Raw genomic sequence first — 18,979 nt, forward strand, 5'->3', positions numbered from 1 at the left:
TCGCTGTTCTCTTATTATATGGCGCATGCTAACAATTCTGAAGGGCTTAGAGGTTAAGATCGATAATTCTGATATAATTGGACCTAAGTGTAGCATTAGCTTCCATATTCAGGATTTGTGTGAGTGGTTTTTGGTGACACGGGTTTTAAATCCCAGTCTCCTCATCGCTTCAAGTAGGCTATCCTCGCGCACAGAAATGGTAAATAGATCGAATTAATTATGTTTTCATTTACTTTAACTTAATTATTACGAAATATATTTTAACTTGGGTATTATAAATTTATTTTTCCAAAGTCGAACCATCATTGTCGGAGTTTAATGGAGAAAGGACCTGTTTTGACATCAATGTGTTCATCGATATCGTCTTCCTTCATATGCGCGCGCTGCGGGAAAGAAATTGTGGACCGACAAGTGCTGAAGGTATGAACCTCACAATGACGGAGAAAGATCAATGATAATACATATAATGTGCTCTTAAGACTACTATATTAAATTAATACGACAAATAAAAAATATTTTTGAGCGTTTTTATTTTGTCTCGCAGGTGAATGGATTAACGTGGCACCTGAAATGTTTGCAGTGCTCGGTGTGCGCAGTTTCCTTGGGTCACCATAACAGCTGCTTTATCAGAAATAAAGAGATTTTCTGTAGAAAGGATTATAACAGGTGAAGTGTTTAATCTTTCATAGGCTACCCCAAGCTTTCCTCCATTTCTTGGGATTTTCACAATTTAGTTACATTTCTTGTGTGTTGGTTGACAACAATACTGCAAGTGCTTATACAATTGTACTGTATTTGATCATTTCATAATAAACAGAAAACTTTTAGTAGCCTACATAAAAGGTAAAAGGTTTAAAAAACATTTTATCTTAATTTAGGCATATAATATAATATAATATACATATAATATGTGAACTTATAATAAAGCTTTAATATCAGGGCTTTCACTAATGTTCTTATGTTTTTAATGAAAGTGAAGCCAAAGTTACAAACAGCAACCTGAATTATATTACTGAAGAAACTGAGAAAACTGAAGTTCTGAAAACTCTTAAAATAAATTCCTGTGACAAATGTCGTGATTACAGAACGATGTATAACGGCATGAAAATAATACATGTTCTTTTCAGTACTTTTGGCACATGTGTCCGATGTGGCCATCAAGTCAGTGCAAACGACTGGGTTCGGAGGGCAGGGAACGGCATATATCATCTCACCTGCTTCGCTTGCTTCTTCTGTAAAAGGCAGCTTTCTACAGGGGAGGAGTTCGGCTTGATGGAGAACCAGGTTCTCTGTCGCATTCACTACGACATAATGCTAAACCTACAGCCCGTGTCAGACAATGGTAATTTTTTTTTGCATTTTATTTCATAGATGACACCAACAGAAAAGGACATTAAAACAATATCTTCCATATTAAGTAAGAACATTAACCATGAGGCCATTTGTATCACAACAGGAAATGATTTGTACGGAGTCATACAGTATCCCCCGAAGCTGCCTAAAAGACCTCGTACGTCATTCACCTCAGAACAGCTACAGGTACACTTCAGATGCTTTTTCTCTACCTGTGGTAAAAGGGACTGTAACAGCTAACTATGTGCTTCTGAATGGTTTTTTAAGTCTAACATCCTAAACCACAAATGAATGTGTACTACTCATAAATCTGTGCATATATCAGATTGGGCTTGCATGTGTATTTGCTTTATACAGATTATGCAAACCCACTTTATCCAAGACAAGAACCCTGATGCACAGACTCTGCAGAGGCTGGCAGAGATGACTGGGCTGAGCAGAAGAGTCATACAGGTACAGGACATTTATAGGCTCAAGTTTCTAGTGACTCAAAAAAAATTAACCACTAGTACTGAATTCTTGTAGGTTTGGTTCCAAAACTGTAGAGCCAGACAGAAGAGGAACCCACTTCGTGACAGCGTTCCTCCATGGGACGGATACCAGACCTCTGCAGTGCCCTTTCTGTCAGATAACCAGTACTTCTTGCCCTCAGGCAGACCTGAGACTCACTGAGACTGTCCTCTATGTCAGCATATCATGTGCTCCTTGAGATCTTTGATGTATAATAATTTATGTGGGGATTGTTTGATTTAAGTGCTGATATACTGTTAAGTTTGGGGTTCAGTAAGATTTCTAAAGAGAAATGATTACTTGTTTAAGCAAGGATGCATTAAATGTATCAAAATGACAGTAAAATTTGTAATGCTACAAAACATTTCTATTAGCCTATAAATACATTTAAATGTGTTTTTTTTTTATTATTATTATTCAATCAGGAAAATATGTATCACAGTTTCCATAAAAATATTAAGCCAAAATAATACGAAATGTTTCAGAAATCGGATTTCTGAAGGATCATGTGACACTAAAGACTGGAGTAATGATGCTGAAAATTCAGCTTTGCCATCACAGGAATAAATTACATTTTAAAATATAGGCCTATTTGTTACATTATAAAATGTATTATATAAACAGTAATCAGTTTTACTTGACATTTTATTTTAAATTGTAATATATATGTGTGTGTGTGTGTGTGTGTGTGTGTGTGTGTGTTTTACAGTATTACTGTTTTTATTTTGGTCAGATACATGCAACCTTGAACATAAGAGTACATGAGACAATAAAAAAATAATAGTAATAAAAAAAATTAGGGCTGTCAAACGATTAATCGCGATTAATCGCATCCAAAATAAAAGTTTGTGTTTACATAATTTATGTCTGTTTACGGAGTATAATTATTTTCTATATCTAAATACACACACATGCATATATATATTTAAGAAAATGTGTTATTTATATATAAATTATTTATACACAGTATATACATGCAAACATTTCTTACATATACATGCATGTGTGTGTGTGTATTTAAATAATTATACACCGTACACACACATGTATTATGTAAAAACTTTTATTTTGGATGCGATTAATCGCGATTAATCGTTTGACAGCCCTAAAAAAAATAAAAAAAAATAAAATATTGCTGACCTCAAACGATAGTGTTCCACATTTAAAAAGTTTACTTTTATTAACAATCCATAAAGAAACATCGGTTCTGTTTAGATGGTTATGTAATTATTGATTTCCAATTATTAGCTGTAGCAGGTGTATATTTACAACTGTCATCTTTATAAAAGAATATTGAGTTCAAAGGATTTTGAAAGCTATCATATGATTGATTAGAAATCGTAAAATGGTGACTCTTCAATAACACGGAACACATCTGTTTTTAACATCCTTAATAGTCAGTATATCCGGTGCTAATTTGAATGCCAAAAGTTGCTCAAAACGTGAGATGGATAAAATGAACCGAGAAACATTTTACTTGATTGGGATTAGGATTTTCCAACTGTCATGTAGTTAAAGTGTACTCTTTTCATCTTATGTATTCATTTGCCAAAAAAAAAAAAAAGAAAAAAAAAAAAGAATGCCAAGCTTGACATCTTTATATCTAGTCTCTGTTTGTCTGATTGGTAAAAAATTGGAACAATTTTCTGACTGCATCTTAAAATCCACAGCCCTGGAGACATTTGTTTTCTTGCACTCTAGCAATAATCGTCAATTATCTGTCAGTTCATCTAATGACCCAATATAATACAGCCATCAAGGTATTTTATACTCTCATGTTCATTGGTATGTAATAATTCCAGTGGACGTTGAAAGTCTCCATTTTTTTCTGTGTGTGTTTAAGGGCAATCACAATTTAAAAAATGTCCAATCAAGTAATGGCCATTAAACTATTCATTCAGCGAGCAATTCATTGTTGACCAGGCCAGCAGTTACAGGCACTGAATACTGCATGATGCATTGATTTACTGCTTTGTCCATTAATGTCACCATTTCTTGAAAGAATCTGATAGTCTTGTATTGATTTGGACACACTTAAGCTTTACAATAAGCCTCAATGGTCAAACACCGATCTCGAACTGCTTGTCCTTCCTAGTCATTTATGGGTAATTTCTTTCCTGCAGTGCACCTTTAATGTCTACTATACAATTTACTATACTGATAAATTTTTAAAGTGTACTATTTTTATTTATTTTTTCTGTAGTGTACAATACTGTCCAAAAGTTTAAGGTAATTTTTGAAAGAAGACGACTGCATTGGTTTGAACAAAAATTCAAAAAGAACAGAAATATTGTGAAATATTTTAAAATATTCTACATTTAAAAAATGTATGATGGCAAAGCTGAATTTTCAGCAGTCGCTGCTTCAGTCCTCAGTGTCACATGATCCTTCAGAAATCATTCTAATATGCGGAATTGGTGTTCAAGACACATTTCTTATTATAATCAATGCTGAAAACCGTGTTTCTTAATATTTGTGTAGAAACCTTGACACATTTTCAGGATTTGTTTGAAGAAAGTTCAAAAGTACATGTTTTTGTATAATTTTTGATCAGTTTAATGCATCCTTGTTGAATAAACGTATTATGCAATAGTAATTTCTGTATATACACCATATGTTAACATGTTTATAAGGGTTAAATCATTTTTAGTTGTGGTTGTTTTATCCATGCACAAAGTAAGCACAACATCAGTGTGCCATTTCAGTTGTGCCCACATGATGGTGCTGACTCTATTTACAATAGTGCATGCTATTGATGGAAGGGTTGCCTTTACTGATTTACTTCTATTTAGTCTATTTAGATAAGAGGGAGCATGGTGGCAATCATTTAGTACCATGGTTTACATCAAAGTACCATGCATCACCATCTTATGCAGCACCACTATTACACTTCACAGGTATACTTCACAGAATGCGGTATTACTGTAGGTAGCCGTGTAAATGTCCAAAAAAACATGGTGAGGGTATTTTTTTGTTAACGATATAAACTAGCGTCACAAAAGATAAAAAACACCAAGAATCAAATCTTGAATCTAAATACAAGAATTCATTCAGATTTTCAGTCACAGTGTGTGTTACCTGTAATTAAGTCAACCTCCTCCCCAAATAGAAACATTTCTCATAGGTTTTGGCTTTCTGCTCTCTCTTACTCTTTTCATTGTTTGAGCTTCTTCCTGGTTAGTGAGGCTTTGGAGAACCGTCTCTGTGTGAAGCAGTTCTCAGGTTACAGGTCATTGTATCTGCTGAATAGTGTCAATGTACAGAAATGGACTTTTCCCCCTTCTCTAAAGTAAATCAGGTTACACAAGATTCAGAAAAAAATGGGTTATGGTTATTGCAGTACACTCTGTCCCACAGTGGATATGAAGTCACTTCTATCATAAACCGTAATTGTCAGTTAGTTCACCCAAAAAAGACAAATCATGTTGTTCCAAACTTTTCTAATGTGGAACATAAAAGAAGATATTTTTGGGTCAAAACAACAATGGACTCTTTTGAATTTCATTGTATTAACCTTTTTCAGAGATGTTTTGTGTGTGTGTACGTATTACTAAGTCTTTTAAGCAAAGGTTTAATGAAAGCATCATAAGTTACTGACATTTTTAAAAATAAAATGTGCATTGTAATCTGTGGATGATGCCTCTGGAAAATATCATAGTGTTTTTTTTTTTTTGGGGGGGGGGGGGGTGATCAGTCAGGAAATATCCTTTACCTGTGGAGGGATGTGATTGGCTGGCAATAGACTTCCATAGTCAACAGCTCTTCAGGAGGAGTCCAAGCACATATATCACATGAGCAACTACAAATAAAAGCCAACAGTTCTTCTCTGGACAAAAACCAACACACAGGCGCTGCACTACATTTGGATACAATACATGTAAGTATTACATTTCATCTTCACAAAGTCTCTGTTCTTCTTTGTTTGCAACCAAATTACCTTTTTTTTTTTTTGTGTGAAGACAGGGATTTTGTCATTAAAATGCTAAATTTTCTCCCAAATCTCCAACAATTTTTTTGGTAAATTCTTCTCTGCAGCATTTCATTTAAACCATTAAATAACTCCTTAAATATTACAAATCTGTCTAAGCACATGCAAATGAAGAGTGAAAAGGTAAAAATGGAGAGTTATTGGTATTCTGAGTTTTCTAGTTATGAACGACAAGCTGCATTCAGAGTTTAACAAAAAAATTATATTTCTTTACCAACAGATCACATACAGAAACCCCCTCTCTGGTTCTGCGAGCACAATGACCTCCAGCTTCTCCATGCACAGTCACTCTCTTGGACGGCAGCCGTCTTTCTCCAGCATGTCTATGCGTGATTTTGGGGTTCGGGGACGCTCTAAAGTCCCAGTGTCCCTCTCCTCAGCCAGCAGTCTGTCCCTGTCTCGTTCCACCTCTCTGGGAAATGGCCTAAACATCCTCAGCAACCTCTCACTGAATGGTCTGGGAGTTGGTGCCAGTGACAAGGAGACCATGCAAGGTCTAAACGACCGACTTGCCAGCTATCTGGAAAAGGTGCGCACTCTGGAGAAGTCTAACGCTGACCTGGAGCTGAAGATTAAACAGTTGATGACTGAGCGATCACCCAAGGGTCACGACATTGAGGGATTGATGGCTCAAGCACATGCGATCGGACAAGAGGTTCGGTTATCTAGTGGAATTAAACTTCTGTTTATTGTTAAGACAATAATGTAGCAGGAATGTTCAGTTGTGTCTTTACAGGCAGTTACAGTCAAACTTCTGCTTTCTAGGTGAGGAAAAAGACATTGGAGAATGCTCGTATAATGCTGGAGATTGACAATGCCAAGCTTGCAGCAGATGACTTTAGGGTCAAGTGAGTTTTGCTCTTTTTGTTCCTCCTTATAATCCTTGAGAAAGATCCATTATGAAATGTATTCTACCATTTTCTAGGTTTAATTGGTATATTATATTATTTCTTTATAAACAGATGGGAAGCTGAAGCTTCCCTTTGCCAGTCGGTTGAGAGAGACTGCCATGCTCTGAGACGAGCCAAATCTGATCATGATCAGATCATTGCAACCCTCCGAGGAGACCTGGACAGTCTGAAAGAGGAGCTCTATTTCCTGAAGAAGAATCATGATGAGGTTAAACACATAACTGACATGGGGGGGGGGGGGGACATGCTCTTATTAATATTTGTCAGTGCATATAAAGTTTGCACATACATGCTTGTATGTTTATATGCTGCAAATAACGTACAATATAAATTGACAGCACAGCACCTGAAAAGAATTTACATAGATTTAGAAACTTATAAAAGTCCTCAGGAATCCTTTATATTATATTTATACACATATATATTTATTGCCCAACTATGAACCTAACCACTTCTCTACAATATAAAAATCTAATAGGCATATAAACATACTGTGACGACAATGTTAGTTAGAATATCCTATTACACAGATGTTTTGAGCAAGATCATGTTGCCTTCACAGTAGATACAGCACATATGTGACCCTGGACCACAAAACCAGTCACATGCGTCACTTTTTTGAAATTGAGATTCATACATCAACTGGAAATTGAATAAATAAGCTTTCCATTGATGTATGGTTTGTTAGGATAGGACAATATTTGGCCGAGATACAACTATTTGAACATCTGGAATCTGAGGGTGCAAAAAAAAAAAAATATTGAGAAAATCGCCTTTAAATTTGTCCAATTATGTTCGCGACTGTGCTGCATTCACTCACAAAAATGAATGTTTTGTATATTTACGGTAGGAAATTTACTAAATATCTTCAAGGAACATGATCTTTACTTAATATTCTAATGATTTTTGGCATAAAAGAAAAATCTATAATTTTGACCCATACATGTTGGCTATTGCCACAAATATACCCTTGCGACTTATGACTGGTTTTGTGATCCAGGGTCACATATAGCAACACCCTTATCAAGCTGTTTTCTTTAGATAAATATATAGAATAATTAGTGTGTAAAACACACACATAAACACACACACACCCATGTCCACAAACATAGAGTAGGGGAAGAAGTGTTTGGACAGACAGGTGTGGCGTCACTGAAATGTAGCATTTAACCATAAACCAGTGTTATTTTAGTATCTTACTATTATAGTTTTTATTTTTGTATTTTCTGATTTATCTTTAGCTGATGTTTTTTTATGGATTTAATTAACCATAATAACACTGTCCTAAACACATTAATGACTTTACAATGATCATCTGCAGAGCAAAACGTTGACAAGACTGCAAATAGGCAATTGTAGCCTACAAAATTAGGACACTTAAGCCACATACTTATGGAGATTATTGCATTATATAAAAATATATCAAATCAACTGGCATTTATTTTTAAAGAAAAATGGCACAAATACTCTTGTCAAATAAAACATTTTCACATTAAAATTTGGTTCCCCAAAGAAGCTTTCAGTGAACAGTTCTTAAAATATTAAGATTATCTTTACCTTTTCTGGGTCAAATCGGACCCGGAAAGCATTAAGAGGGTTAAGAGTGTAGTGCAATTGAATCATTTTAAGTGCTTAACTGTCTGGTGAGATTGAAAATGATTTGTCTGTCTCCTTGAAGGAGAAGAGCGCACTGAAGACCCGTCTAGCCAACGAGCAAGTGAACGTGGAGGTGGACGCAGCCCAGGGCCCAGACCTGGGAGCCATCATGTCGGAGCTACGGGTGCAGTACGAGAGCATCGCACGGAAGAATAAAGAGGACGCTGAGATGTGGTATCTGAAGAAGGTCAGAGTACAATCCCACAGCCAACACACCCCAAACATTTATTTATAGACTGATGATTTGACTGCAAACACAGGTGTGTTCTGTAATACAAGAAGCACGTGTGGTGGGTTTATATGTGACAGCTGGAGAATGTGCAGTCGGAGGTGAAGGAGAGCAACGAGGCTCTGAGATGTGCTCAGAGTGAGCTCAGTGAAAGACGACGCTTCCTGCAGGCGCTAGAGGTGGAACTGGACAGTCTGCGCAAACAGGTGATGTGAATGAGCGTTTATCCTCACTGCTGCGTTACACCTGGTCAAAGGGCTAATGTGTGACTATGCTTACGCTTTTGCATAAGTTGCAGATTAATCTGCTACGGTTTGTATGTCCACTAGATTTTTGCATGACTTTTAAATCCTATTGAAATAAATCAAGAAGTAAAAGATATCTGTTAATATCACATGCCATGACTTCAGAACACTGGGACATTGTGAATAGTTGTATCCCCATAATTTCTAGGAAAAAAGTGTCTCCCTTTTTTGTCTCCCATTTTTTCTTGACTTTTCCAGTTGTTTGACTGGTCATGAACATGCTGCAAAGATGTCTTTCATTAAATATAAATATATAAAAAATGCTAAATATAAATGATAAATTTGATAAATATATATATATATAATTTTTTTTTAAAATTGTAAATATACACATATATTATTTTCATAAAAAAATCTATCTATCTATCTATCTATCTATCTATCTATCTATCTATCTATCTATCTATCTATCTATCTATCTATCTATCTATATATGCGCATTTATATTTAGCATTTTTAGATAGAAATAGATGTATATGATATATATATATATATATATATATATATATATATATATATATATATATATATATATATATAAAGTTTAATTAAGTAAATTATTGACTTTTATATTGTCATCATGCTAAACCAAATTGTTAAATTATTATCTGGAAAATATTGCAGACTATATGTATTTGAGATTAACATTTCACTAAGTTAATATTTTAGTTTTGAGTGATATAAAAATATTTCTGTAAAAAATTTTTTTTTTTTTTTTTTGTAGGGTGTAGGGACCCCCACTGGGGGTCCCTACACCCTAGATTTTAAAACCCCTTATAGGAAACAATGTCACTTTTTGAAGGAGAGAGGGGAAGTTTTTATAGTTGATAAATATGTTATTTTGTTGCAAGCAGATCTTTGGGAAGAGGCAAAAACAGTCACTTGTCTCTAAAATGTTCTGAAGTATTTTTGAGCACTTTATATACAAGATAACAACAAAGTTTCTAGACAAATTGCTCAGTGCTACTACTTGTCTTCCATCCATAAAAAATGGGTGCCATTTTCTTCCAAGATGAAATGAATTTCCCAAAGCCTCAACCCTAACATCTCCCTGAAAAGCTCTGAATGTCTTCTTTAGAACACAAGTGAGGTCATTCAGTAGCTTGTATTTGGGAAGATACTGTACACTAGGGTGCATCAAATTTGAATGGGAAATTTTAATTTAAAAATATCAATTTGGCTGGCATTGCATTTTGTTCCAATTAACATAAAAATGACTTTTGCAAAGTTTTGAGGAATTCCATTGAGATTTAGGGGTGCCACCTAACACATGAACTTTGGCGAAATTTCAAAAATGTGCAATTTTTAGTCTAATTGCCAAAAGGTTGACCTGGAAATGTTGAGTACAGTGAACTTTTATACAGTAACATGTTCTATAGGGTTATCAAAGTAAAAGTTGTTTGTTTGAACCCTTTGGGCAACTTGGGCATTTCTCAGAATTCAACTTTCAAGATTCTCCATTCATTTGTCCTATAGACAAAATGAATGGAGGTCAATGGGACATGTTCACGTGGCCTTACCCTGTTAATTTACTGTAACAATTACAATGCTACTCTCAATACACATGAGACATCTACAGTGGGGAGAACAAGTATTTGATACACTTCAGATTTATCAGGTTTTCCCACTTACAAAGCATGTAGAAGTCTGTAATTTTTTATCATAGGTACTCTTCAACTGTGAGTGACGGAATCTAAAACAGAAATCCTGAAAATCACATTGTATGATTTTTAAGTAATTAATTTGCATTTTATTGCATGACATAAGTATTTGATACATCAGAAAAGCAGAACTTTGGTACAGAAACCTTTGTTTGCAATTACAGAGATCATACGTTTCCTGTAGTTCTTGACCAGGTTTGCACACACTGCAGGAATTTTGTCCCACTACTCCATAAAGACCTTCTCCAGATCCTGCAGGTTTCGGGGCTGTCGCTGGGAAATACAGACTTTCAGCTCCCTCCAAACATTTTGTATTGGGTTCAGGTCTGGAGACTGGCTAGGCCACTCCAGGTCCTTGAGATGCTTCCTACGGAGCCACTCCTTAGTTGCCCTGGCTGTGTGTTTCGGCCCATCTTCAATGCTCTTACTGAGGGAAGGAGGTAGTTGGTCAAGATCTTGCGATACATGGCCCCATCCATCCTCCCCTCAATACGGTGCAGTTGTCCTGTCCCCTTTGCAGAAAAGCATCCCCAAAGAATGATGTTTCCACCTCCATGCTTCACGGCTGGGATGGTTTTCTTGGGGTTGTACTCATCCTTCTTCTTCCTCCAAACACGGCGAGTGGAGTTTAGACCAAAAAGCTCTATTTCTGTCTCATCAGACCACATGACCTTCTCCCATTCCTCCTCTGGATCATCCAGATGGTCATTGGCAAACTTCAGATGGGCCTGGACATGCGCTGGCTTGAGCAGGGGGACCTTGTGTGCGCTGCAGGATTTTAATCCATGACGGCGTAGTGTGTTACTAATGGTTTTCTTTGAGACTGTGGTCCCAGCTCTCTTCAGGTCATTGACCAGGTCCTGCCGTGTAGTTCTGGGCTGATCCCTCACCTTCCTCATGATCATTGATGCCCCACGGGGTGAGATCTTGCATGGTGCCCCAGACCGAGGGAGATTGACCGTCACCTAGAACTTATTCCATTTTCTAATAATTGCGCCCAGCCTAGCATCCCAGCCTTGTGCAGGTCTACAATTTTATCCCTGATGTCCTTACACAGCTCTCTGGTCTTGGCCATTGTGGAGAGGTTGGAGTCTGTTTGATTGAGTGTGCGGATGGGTGTCTTTTATACAGGTTCTGAATTTTTGTTTTAGATTCCGTCTCTCACAGTTGAAGTGTACCTATGATAAAAATTACAGACCTCTACATGCTTTGTAAGTGGGAAAACCTGCAAAATCGCCAGTGTATATCAAATACGTGTTCTCCCCACTAGGGGTGTGCAAAGCAGCCGGTATTTGTATCTGTATTTGTATTTGTAGAGAGGGGGAAAGTATTTGTATTTGTATTTGTATTCGAGTAAAATTCAAAATAGGTGTAAAAATCCAGTTTTTTTGCGTTACACTTCTAATTTACGTTATAGTGTAAGTATTCTTTAATTATATCCATTATAATAATTATGGATATGCAATATTGGTTGATGTTTTTCCATAAATCCAGCAATGAACATGTAACAAGGAACGTCATTGAATAGAAAATAACATAACAGCATTACCTACGTTAACGTTACTCTGTCAACAGCCTATTGTCTAAATTACAGAGCTAACAGAGCTACTAGTGTTGTCACGGTACCAACATTTCAGTATTCGGTACCAATACCTGTGAAAATCCACGGTTCTCGGTAACAATTTCGGTACCAAAGCTTAATTTAGATTAAATTTACATATATTAAAGTGTATATCACGGTTACAAAGATGGAAACTGTAGTATTAAAAACACTTTACAATAATATTCCATTTGTTAGATAACATTAGATAAAATGATGTTTTTTTTATGACATTTTTTAAATCAAAAGTTAACATTATTTATGTTAACATTATTTAATGCACAATAAATGAAGTAAACAAACATGACCAATCAAGTATTTGTATTAAATAACATTCACAAACATTAATTAATGTTGTAAAAATATTGTTCACTCAATGTGTTGATGTTAGATAACGCATTAAGTAACGTTAATTAATGGTATCTTATTGTAGTGTTACCAAACAGGAGATAAAACGTGTTTTATTTGACTTGACTGTACTTTTATTTAATCCAAAACTGCATTCATATTTAATTTTAAAAGAGCTTTTTAAACCTGCTAAGAGTTATCCAGCCAAGAATAAGCCTAGAACTGCTTTTCTGACGGACTGATATTAATGACATAATGACGGCTTTTTATTTCATTTCTCATCTCCATAAATATATCTAAAGCTAATGCAAGGGCTAGAAATCAATTAATTCTTTGCTGATACTTCCTCGTCATCATGAAGAGCGCACCGTTTTCTCCTTTCCACAAGCGCGCTTGCCCTCCTGTGGCGTCTGTCGTTGCTATGCAGCGCGCCGCTCGCTTCTATTATGGGCGCTTGCCGCGCGCCTACATTTGAAATCTGCACGCGCAAAAAACGCGCTATGTGAACACTACCCCTTATGACAACGTGACATTAGCCTAATCCAAAATATTTCAGCCACCACATCAGCAGCACCGCCGGTCGCCATGTCTCATGAGGAAACGCAGCTTTTTGATATAAAGTTTTTCTTGTTCCCGAATACAAATATTTTTAAAAGTATTTGTTCGAAATAAGTATTCGTAAAAAACACATTATTTGTGCTTTCCGAATACCGTATTCGGGTTCGGCTCCACCCCTACTCCCCACTGTATACTCTGAATATGACATTGTCCACTCTAGAATACTGTTGATGTTAAGCTTAATAGCTTAGCTAACATAGATAGCTAACTGTGGTTAGCAAACTGTTGCTAGCTAACGTTAGCTAGATGTAATGAGCACCAAATACCTATAAATATGACTTAAATGACTTATGAATAATAAGTATACAAAGACAAAATTACAGATATGATAGTAATTATGTAATAATACATACCCAACACAGAAAGATCACCTCAAACAGAAAGATAATCTCAGTTTTCTTGAGCTGTAGTATTGTTTACCTCAGATCTCCATTGTGACCATTGAGCACTGTTAAGCACTTTATCCAACAAAACCAGATGTGCGGTGGCACCCCTAAATCATCATGTACTGGAAAAATATTTTGCATGTGTTGTTTCTACATATATTGGAACATTTTTAGCACCCAGCCACATAGGCGCCGATTTATGTTTTCCTCCGTGGGTGCTCATGGGCGCAAGCCCTTTAAAAAAAAAAAAAAAAAAAAAGTAGTCAAAAAATTTTTGCATTTCAGAACCTCAGGAAATGGACAGCGGCCGACACGAACACACACACACCTATTTAGCCTACTTGATAATACAGCCGTAAAGTAATCTTTCAAGGACAGCGCCACTTCTCACAAATACAGACAGGATTGGAGGTTAACTGACACGTAACCGCGATCAGCTTCGTGTGAAATTTACAAAATGTAACAGTGTTAAATTTGACAAATACTGTTCGATAGAACTGCTTGGTTTGTTACTACAGTAACAGTTATCTGCGTGCTTCCTCAGCGATGAAGTTCCACATTTGTGGCTATCCAACACGAAAATGCATGCAGCAAAGCCTTTCCCAACATTGTTTTCTTCAGTTTTGTCGACAACTTTACTATCTCCACTAGCTATTCTCTTCTTCAACTCCTCAGACAGCATCCATCTCGATGACTGTAAGCAGATCGCGCGCGCGGTTATGATGACTTTTTAAAAGTGAAAGTATAGAGACTCCTGAGAGGGCGTGGGCACAAATAAACTGATGTGGATTTTAAATTATTTTATTTACTTGAAATACAGGCAGATGTGTTCCTAAAAATGTGCATATATGTTTACGTTTGTACGTGATTTTTTAAACCCGTGTTTAGACCCGTGTCCGACCCGCACCCGTTTGAGCAAAATTTTTGTTGACTCACCATTGCGGTTAATTCTTCAAGAGGATATACTGACTGGGAGCAACGTGTCTCTGCGTACAGAGCGGGGTCACTAAATAGGCGTTTTCATCCGAGAAACACTTCACAGCACCAACTGCAATGTTTAATGGCAGTCTGGCACACGTGGGTGCTCGGTATTTTCCGTGGGTGCTCGAGCCCCGGAGCACCCACGGTATCGGCGCCTATGCCCAGCCATATCAAAATTCAAGAATTGTGTTTTTTGATGCACCCTACTGTACACCCATGTACAAATGTCCAAGATTGAACTGCTTGAACTCAAGAGATCTTAGCAACCTTCTTTCGACCAATTACTTATGTTATATTACTCATTTGCAAATCTAATCTTCAAATCCACTATCCTGCGGTTAAAGGGCAATGGATACGTCAGTGAGCTGATTGAGGCATCATATTCTTGCAGTGTTTTTCTTTTTACCTTTTTTGGCTTTCATTTTTTAACTAGATCTGCAATAATTTAGTTCATAGTTCGTCAACAAATATCCAGAGAATGTGTCAAGGTTAGCTCTTCAGCACAGGAAACCACAGTCCCCTCACATCTGCTGTTCGTCCTCATGCAAACAATGTTTACTCCTGTATAATAAATCACTCTGTAATACATGTGATGACAGTCTAAAAACACATTGCATCTCATGGTCTGGACAGGTGATAAAGACCTTTCAGCGGGTTGTTCAATAGTCCTTCACACATGCTGGTTTTAGATCAGGCAGATGGGCAGTTTATTTCTTGATGGTGATCACCTCTAATAATGGTTTTGACCTAAAACATGTGCACAACTGGTCAGAAGTGAATACAATTTGTTGAATGTTTTTGAAATGTAATTATGCTCATGGCTGGATTTATTTGATTAAATTTAATACATTTCAATATAATTTAAAATGTGATTTATGTTGAATTATCAGAATCATTACCCCAGTCCACATGATCCTTCAGAAATCATTCTAATATGCTGATTTGGTGCTCAGTTATTAATAACAGTTCTTCTTATTATCAATGTTCTAAGGATTCTTTGATGAAGACAACATTCCAAATAACAGCATTTGAAATAGAAATCTTTTGTAACATTATAAATGTTTTTTTTTTTTTAGCAGCAAATCAGCATATTAAAATAATTTCTGAAGGATCATGTGACGCTGAAGACTGGAGTAATGATGCTGAAAATTCAAATATTAAAGTAAATTGAATCATATTTCACCATATTACTGTTTTTACTGTATATTTGATCGAATAAATGAAAGGGATACTCCACTTTTTTTGGGAAATAGGCTCATTTTACAACTCCCCCAGAGTTAAACAGTTGAGTTTTACCGTTTTCGAATCCATTCAGCCGAGTTTCTGATATTTAGAAGAATATCAGTAACCAGACAGTTTCTGGTCTCATTGACTTCCATAGTAGGAAAAAAATATACTATGGAAGTCAATGAGACCAGAAACTGTCTGGTTACTGATATTCTTCTAAATATCAGAAACTCGGCTGAATGGATTCGAAAACGGTAAAACTCAACTGTTTAACTCTGGGGGAGTTGTAAAAAGTGGAGTATCCCTTTAAGCTTTGGTGAGCATAAGAGACTTTACGGAGATGTTACGGCCCACCTCAGGTTGGTGTTCTTGAGGGGAACCTCGGAGAGACGAATCAGAAGTACGCGATTGAGATCGAGCGTCTTCAGGGCACACTTACACAGCTGGAGGACGAGCTCTCACAGCTGCGCCTGGACATGCAAAGAATCAAAACTGATTACGAGCAGTTACTGCGTATCAAACAGAACCTGGAGCTGGAGATTGCCACTTACCGAAGGCTGCTGGATGGAGAGGAAGTGTAAGAACTGAGAGAGCTCTTTTGAAAAGAACTCAATTGACACATTACAGTTCAGTACATAACAGATGATGCGGACTGGAGTGTCTCTGACATATAAATATAAAATCAGATGTGTTTCCTTTTTGTTTTTCAGGATGAAAGAGATGGCCACCCCTAAAAGTAAGTCTGAATGGAAAGTTCTAGACTATAAAACTCTATAAAGACTAAAACTCAAGATATATTCAGTTTATTTTTTAATACTTGCAAATATACTGTTGATGCTTATTTTCTCGAGTAGTGGTTTTGTAAAATCCACAAAACTCCCTACAATCTAAAATTAAAATTATATCATAATTTTTTCATAGCTTTTAAAATAAGCAGACACAATGAAACAACACTGTTGTACATTCAGCAAAGTGTCAACTATAGGACTATAATGAACGAAGACTTTAACCTAAAATGTCAAGTTGAGTCAAGTTGTTCCTTGTGTTTATGTTTTAGTAAATATACATTTTTTACGTAAAACTGTTCTTGGCTAAAACAAAAGTTTGATTTATAACTTGATGTATAACATTTGGTTTAATATTGTGCATTACATTTAAGATATTTGCAGATTTGAGAATTTTATCATGAATTTTGCTGAAAGGCTGTTTTATGGCTGGTTTACGTTGTGACAACTTGCCCCATATAATGTGACACATCCTGCTAATCAGTGAAAATGTTCAAAATGTTGTTGTTTTTTTGACAACACAACTCTTTTAGAGTGCACAATAATTTAAGGGAAGTAATAAGACCACTTGAGTTCAATAGTTTAGATTTAAAACACTGAATTTGCATAAATTATCATGCCTCTTAGTTTAAGCATTTTTTTTTCTTTTCTTTTTTCTGCCTTTTGTAGAAGAGCCTGAAGTGAGAACCAGGAAGATTGTCAAGGTGGTGACCCAGACCATGGTAAATGGAAAGGTGGTGGATGAATCCAGTGAAGTTGAACAGATTGAAGAACGAAAAAAGTGAGTCTGAGGCTCAAAAGTGGCATCCATATCCTTGTGATAAGTGTAGACAAAGTACAAAACATCAAAATACTATTATCAGTGATCTGTTCATCATTTCACCAAAAAAAAAGTGAATAAACATTTCAGTTATTACAAACTAGTGATGTGTCAGCTGTCTTGATTTTTTTCTACCACCTCTTTTTCTTCATGGTAGAAATTGCCACATAAAAGCTATAACAAGGCTTTACATCTTCATACTCTCTCTTAATTGTCTGAATGACTTTTTATTCTCTTGCATTTCTATTCAATGTGAAGCTTGTGCACTGATATTATTTGTTCTTCACTTTCTTTAGGTCTGATTCTGTAAGGCGAGTCGCAATAGAGCGGGTCATTTAAAAGTATAGACCGAAAGTCACACAGTGAAACTAAATACATGCGATACTAGCTGATATCCTGAATCAAGTACTAGTTTTAGAGGCAGTGGTAGAAAAATGAAATGTATCTGTGGATGGGGATTTGAACCTGTCTGGTCACAGTGTGAGAAACCAAGCCGAACGACGAAATCAAGACAGCCTCACTTTGAGAACGATGACTGTAAAAGCCCTGACACCAAACCTCTGTAGTGTCAAATGTCTTGCTTTTGTGAGGGTTTCTGGGCGAAATACCTAAGATACTCACACCCCATCAGTCCTGGTAAACAAGAGCTTTGTTTTGCTATGATATTCTTTAGACATCGCAGAAATATAACAATTTGAGCACTTTGTACAAACTTGTAACAAATGTATTAAAGTCATAAACAGCCTGGCTTTCATGCTACAGTGCAAAGATTGCGCATAGATGTGAATGTGTTGAATAATTCTATTGACAGGCTTAAAGGGTGCAAGTCAGAATTTCTTATTCATTTTTAGTGCTGACCAGAACATTAACTCAATGAATTATCATTTTTGATGTATATATTTAGGTCATATTATGGAAATGTAACACTCATGTTAGAACAAGAGCACAAAACCCCCCACTCAATTATTCATTTTCAATATGGGGCAGATTCAAAAGTTTATTCCCCCCTCAAACAATTCACAACATTTTGAAATTTCTGTCTTTTTTATTATTTATGGATGTAGAGTGCACATCTGACAAATAAAGGTGTGTGAAAGGTGAGCATCTTGCACCCTGCGTATTATCCTGTATAAACCATTGTGCAGATGGGGAAACATACTGATACATACAATGAAGCACTTACAATAAACTTAAGACTGAACAGCCAAAGTGTATTCTGACTCTTGTTTGGTGTCTGTTATCCCTGAGAAACTTAAAAAGACATTTCTGATTTTCTTTTCTGCCTTACAATTGTGAACCACAGCATTATTACTGTAGCAAATGACATTACAAGCTATACACTGAGGGGAAAACGGTTTAGGATTTACTTTAAACCAATTTTCACTAAACACAATTGCAAGTAGGCTAGGCTAATTTTTATGAATATTTAGGGTAGAAACGGCAAGTAACACGTTATTACAGTTTTTTACGATTGCTATGACAGATTTTTCAATACTTTTAACAATTTTCCAAAACTCTTAACACAGTTAGCACTACATCCGTCTGTGTAAGCTATACTATTAACACATTTCTTGTTGCTTTAACACAAAATGCATACAATT

At 36.1% G+C, this 18,979-nt stretch overlaps 2 protein-coding genes across 2 annotated transcripts; both read left to right on the forward strand.

Annotated features, from left to right (window-relative positions):
- Positions 1–318: 318 nt before the first annotated feature.
- On the forward strand, positions 319–2,025 carry lhx6b (LIM homeobox 6b; the record flags this gene model as incomplete). Its single annotated transcript, XM_081364780.1, has 6 exons — positions 319–420; positions 545–666; positions 1,128–1,342; positions 1,457–1,539; positions 1,711–1,806; positions 1,879–2,025. 6 exons carry the CDS (start codon positions 319–321, stop codon positions 2,023–2,025), a joined length of 765 nt encoding a protein of 254 aa, XP_081220906.1.
- Positions 2,026–6,110: 4,085 nt separating this feature from the next.
- Positions 6,111–17,732, forward strand: krt1-c5 (keratin, type 1, gene c5; the record flags this gene model as incomplete). Its single annotated transcript, XM_081365084.1, has 9 exons — positions 6,111–6,506; positions 6,617–6,699; positions 6,814–6,970; positions 8,441–8,605; positions 8,728–8,853; positions 16,133–16,350; positions 16,484–16,509; positions 17,228–17,339; positions 17,675–17,732. 9 exons carry the CDS (start codon positions 6,111–6,113, stop codon positions 17,715–17,717), a joined length of 1,326 nt encoding a protein of 441 aa, XP_081221210.1. The 3' UTR covers positions 17,718–17,732.
- Positions 17,733–18,979: the final 1,247 nt, after the last annotated feature.

Source organism: Scardinius erythrophthalmus (assembly GCF_964197995.2).
Source record: "Scardinius erythrophthalmus genome assembly, chromosome: 5".
NCBI lineage: Eukaryota > Metazoa > Chordata > Actinopteri > Cypriniformes > Leuciscidae > Scardinius > Scardinius erythrophthalmus.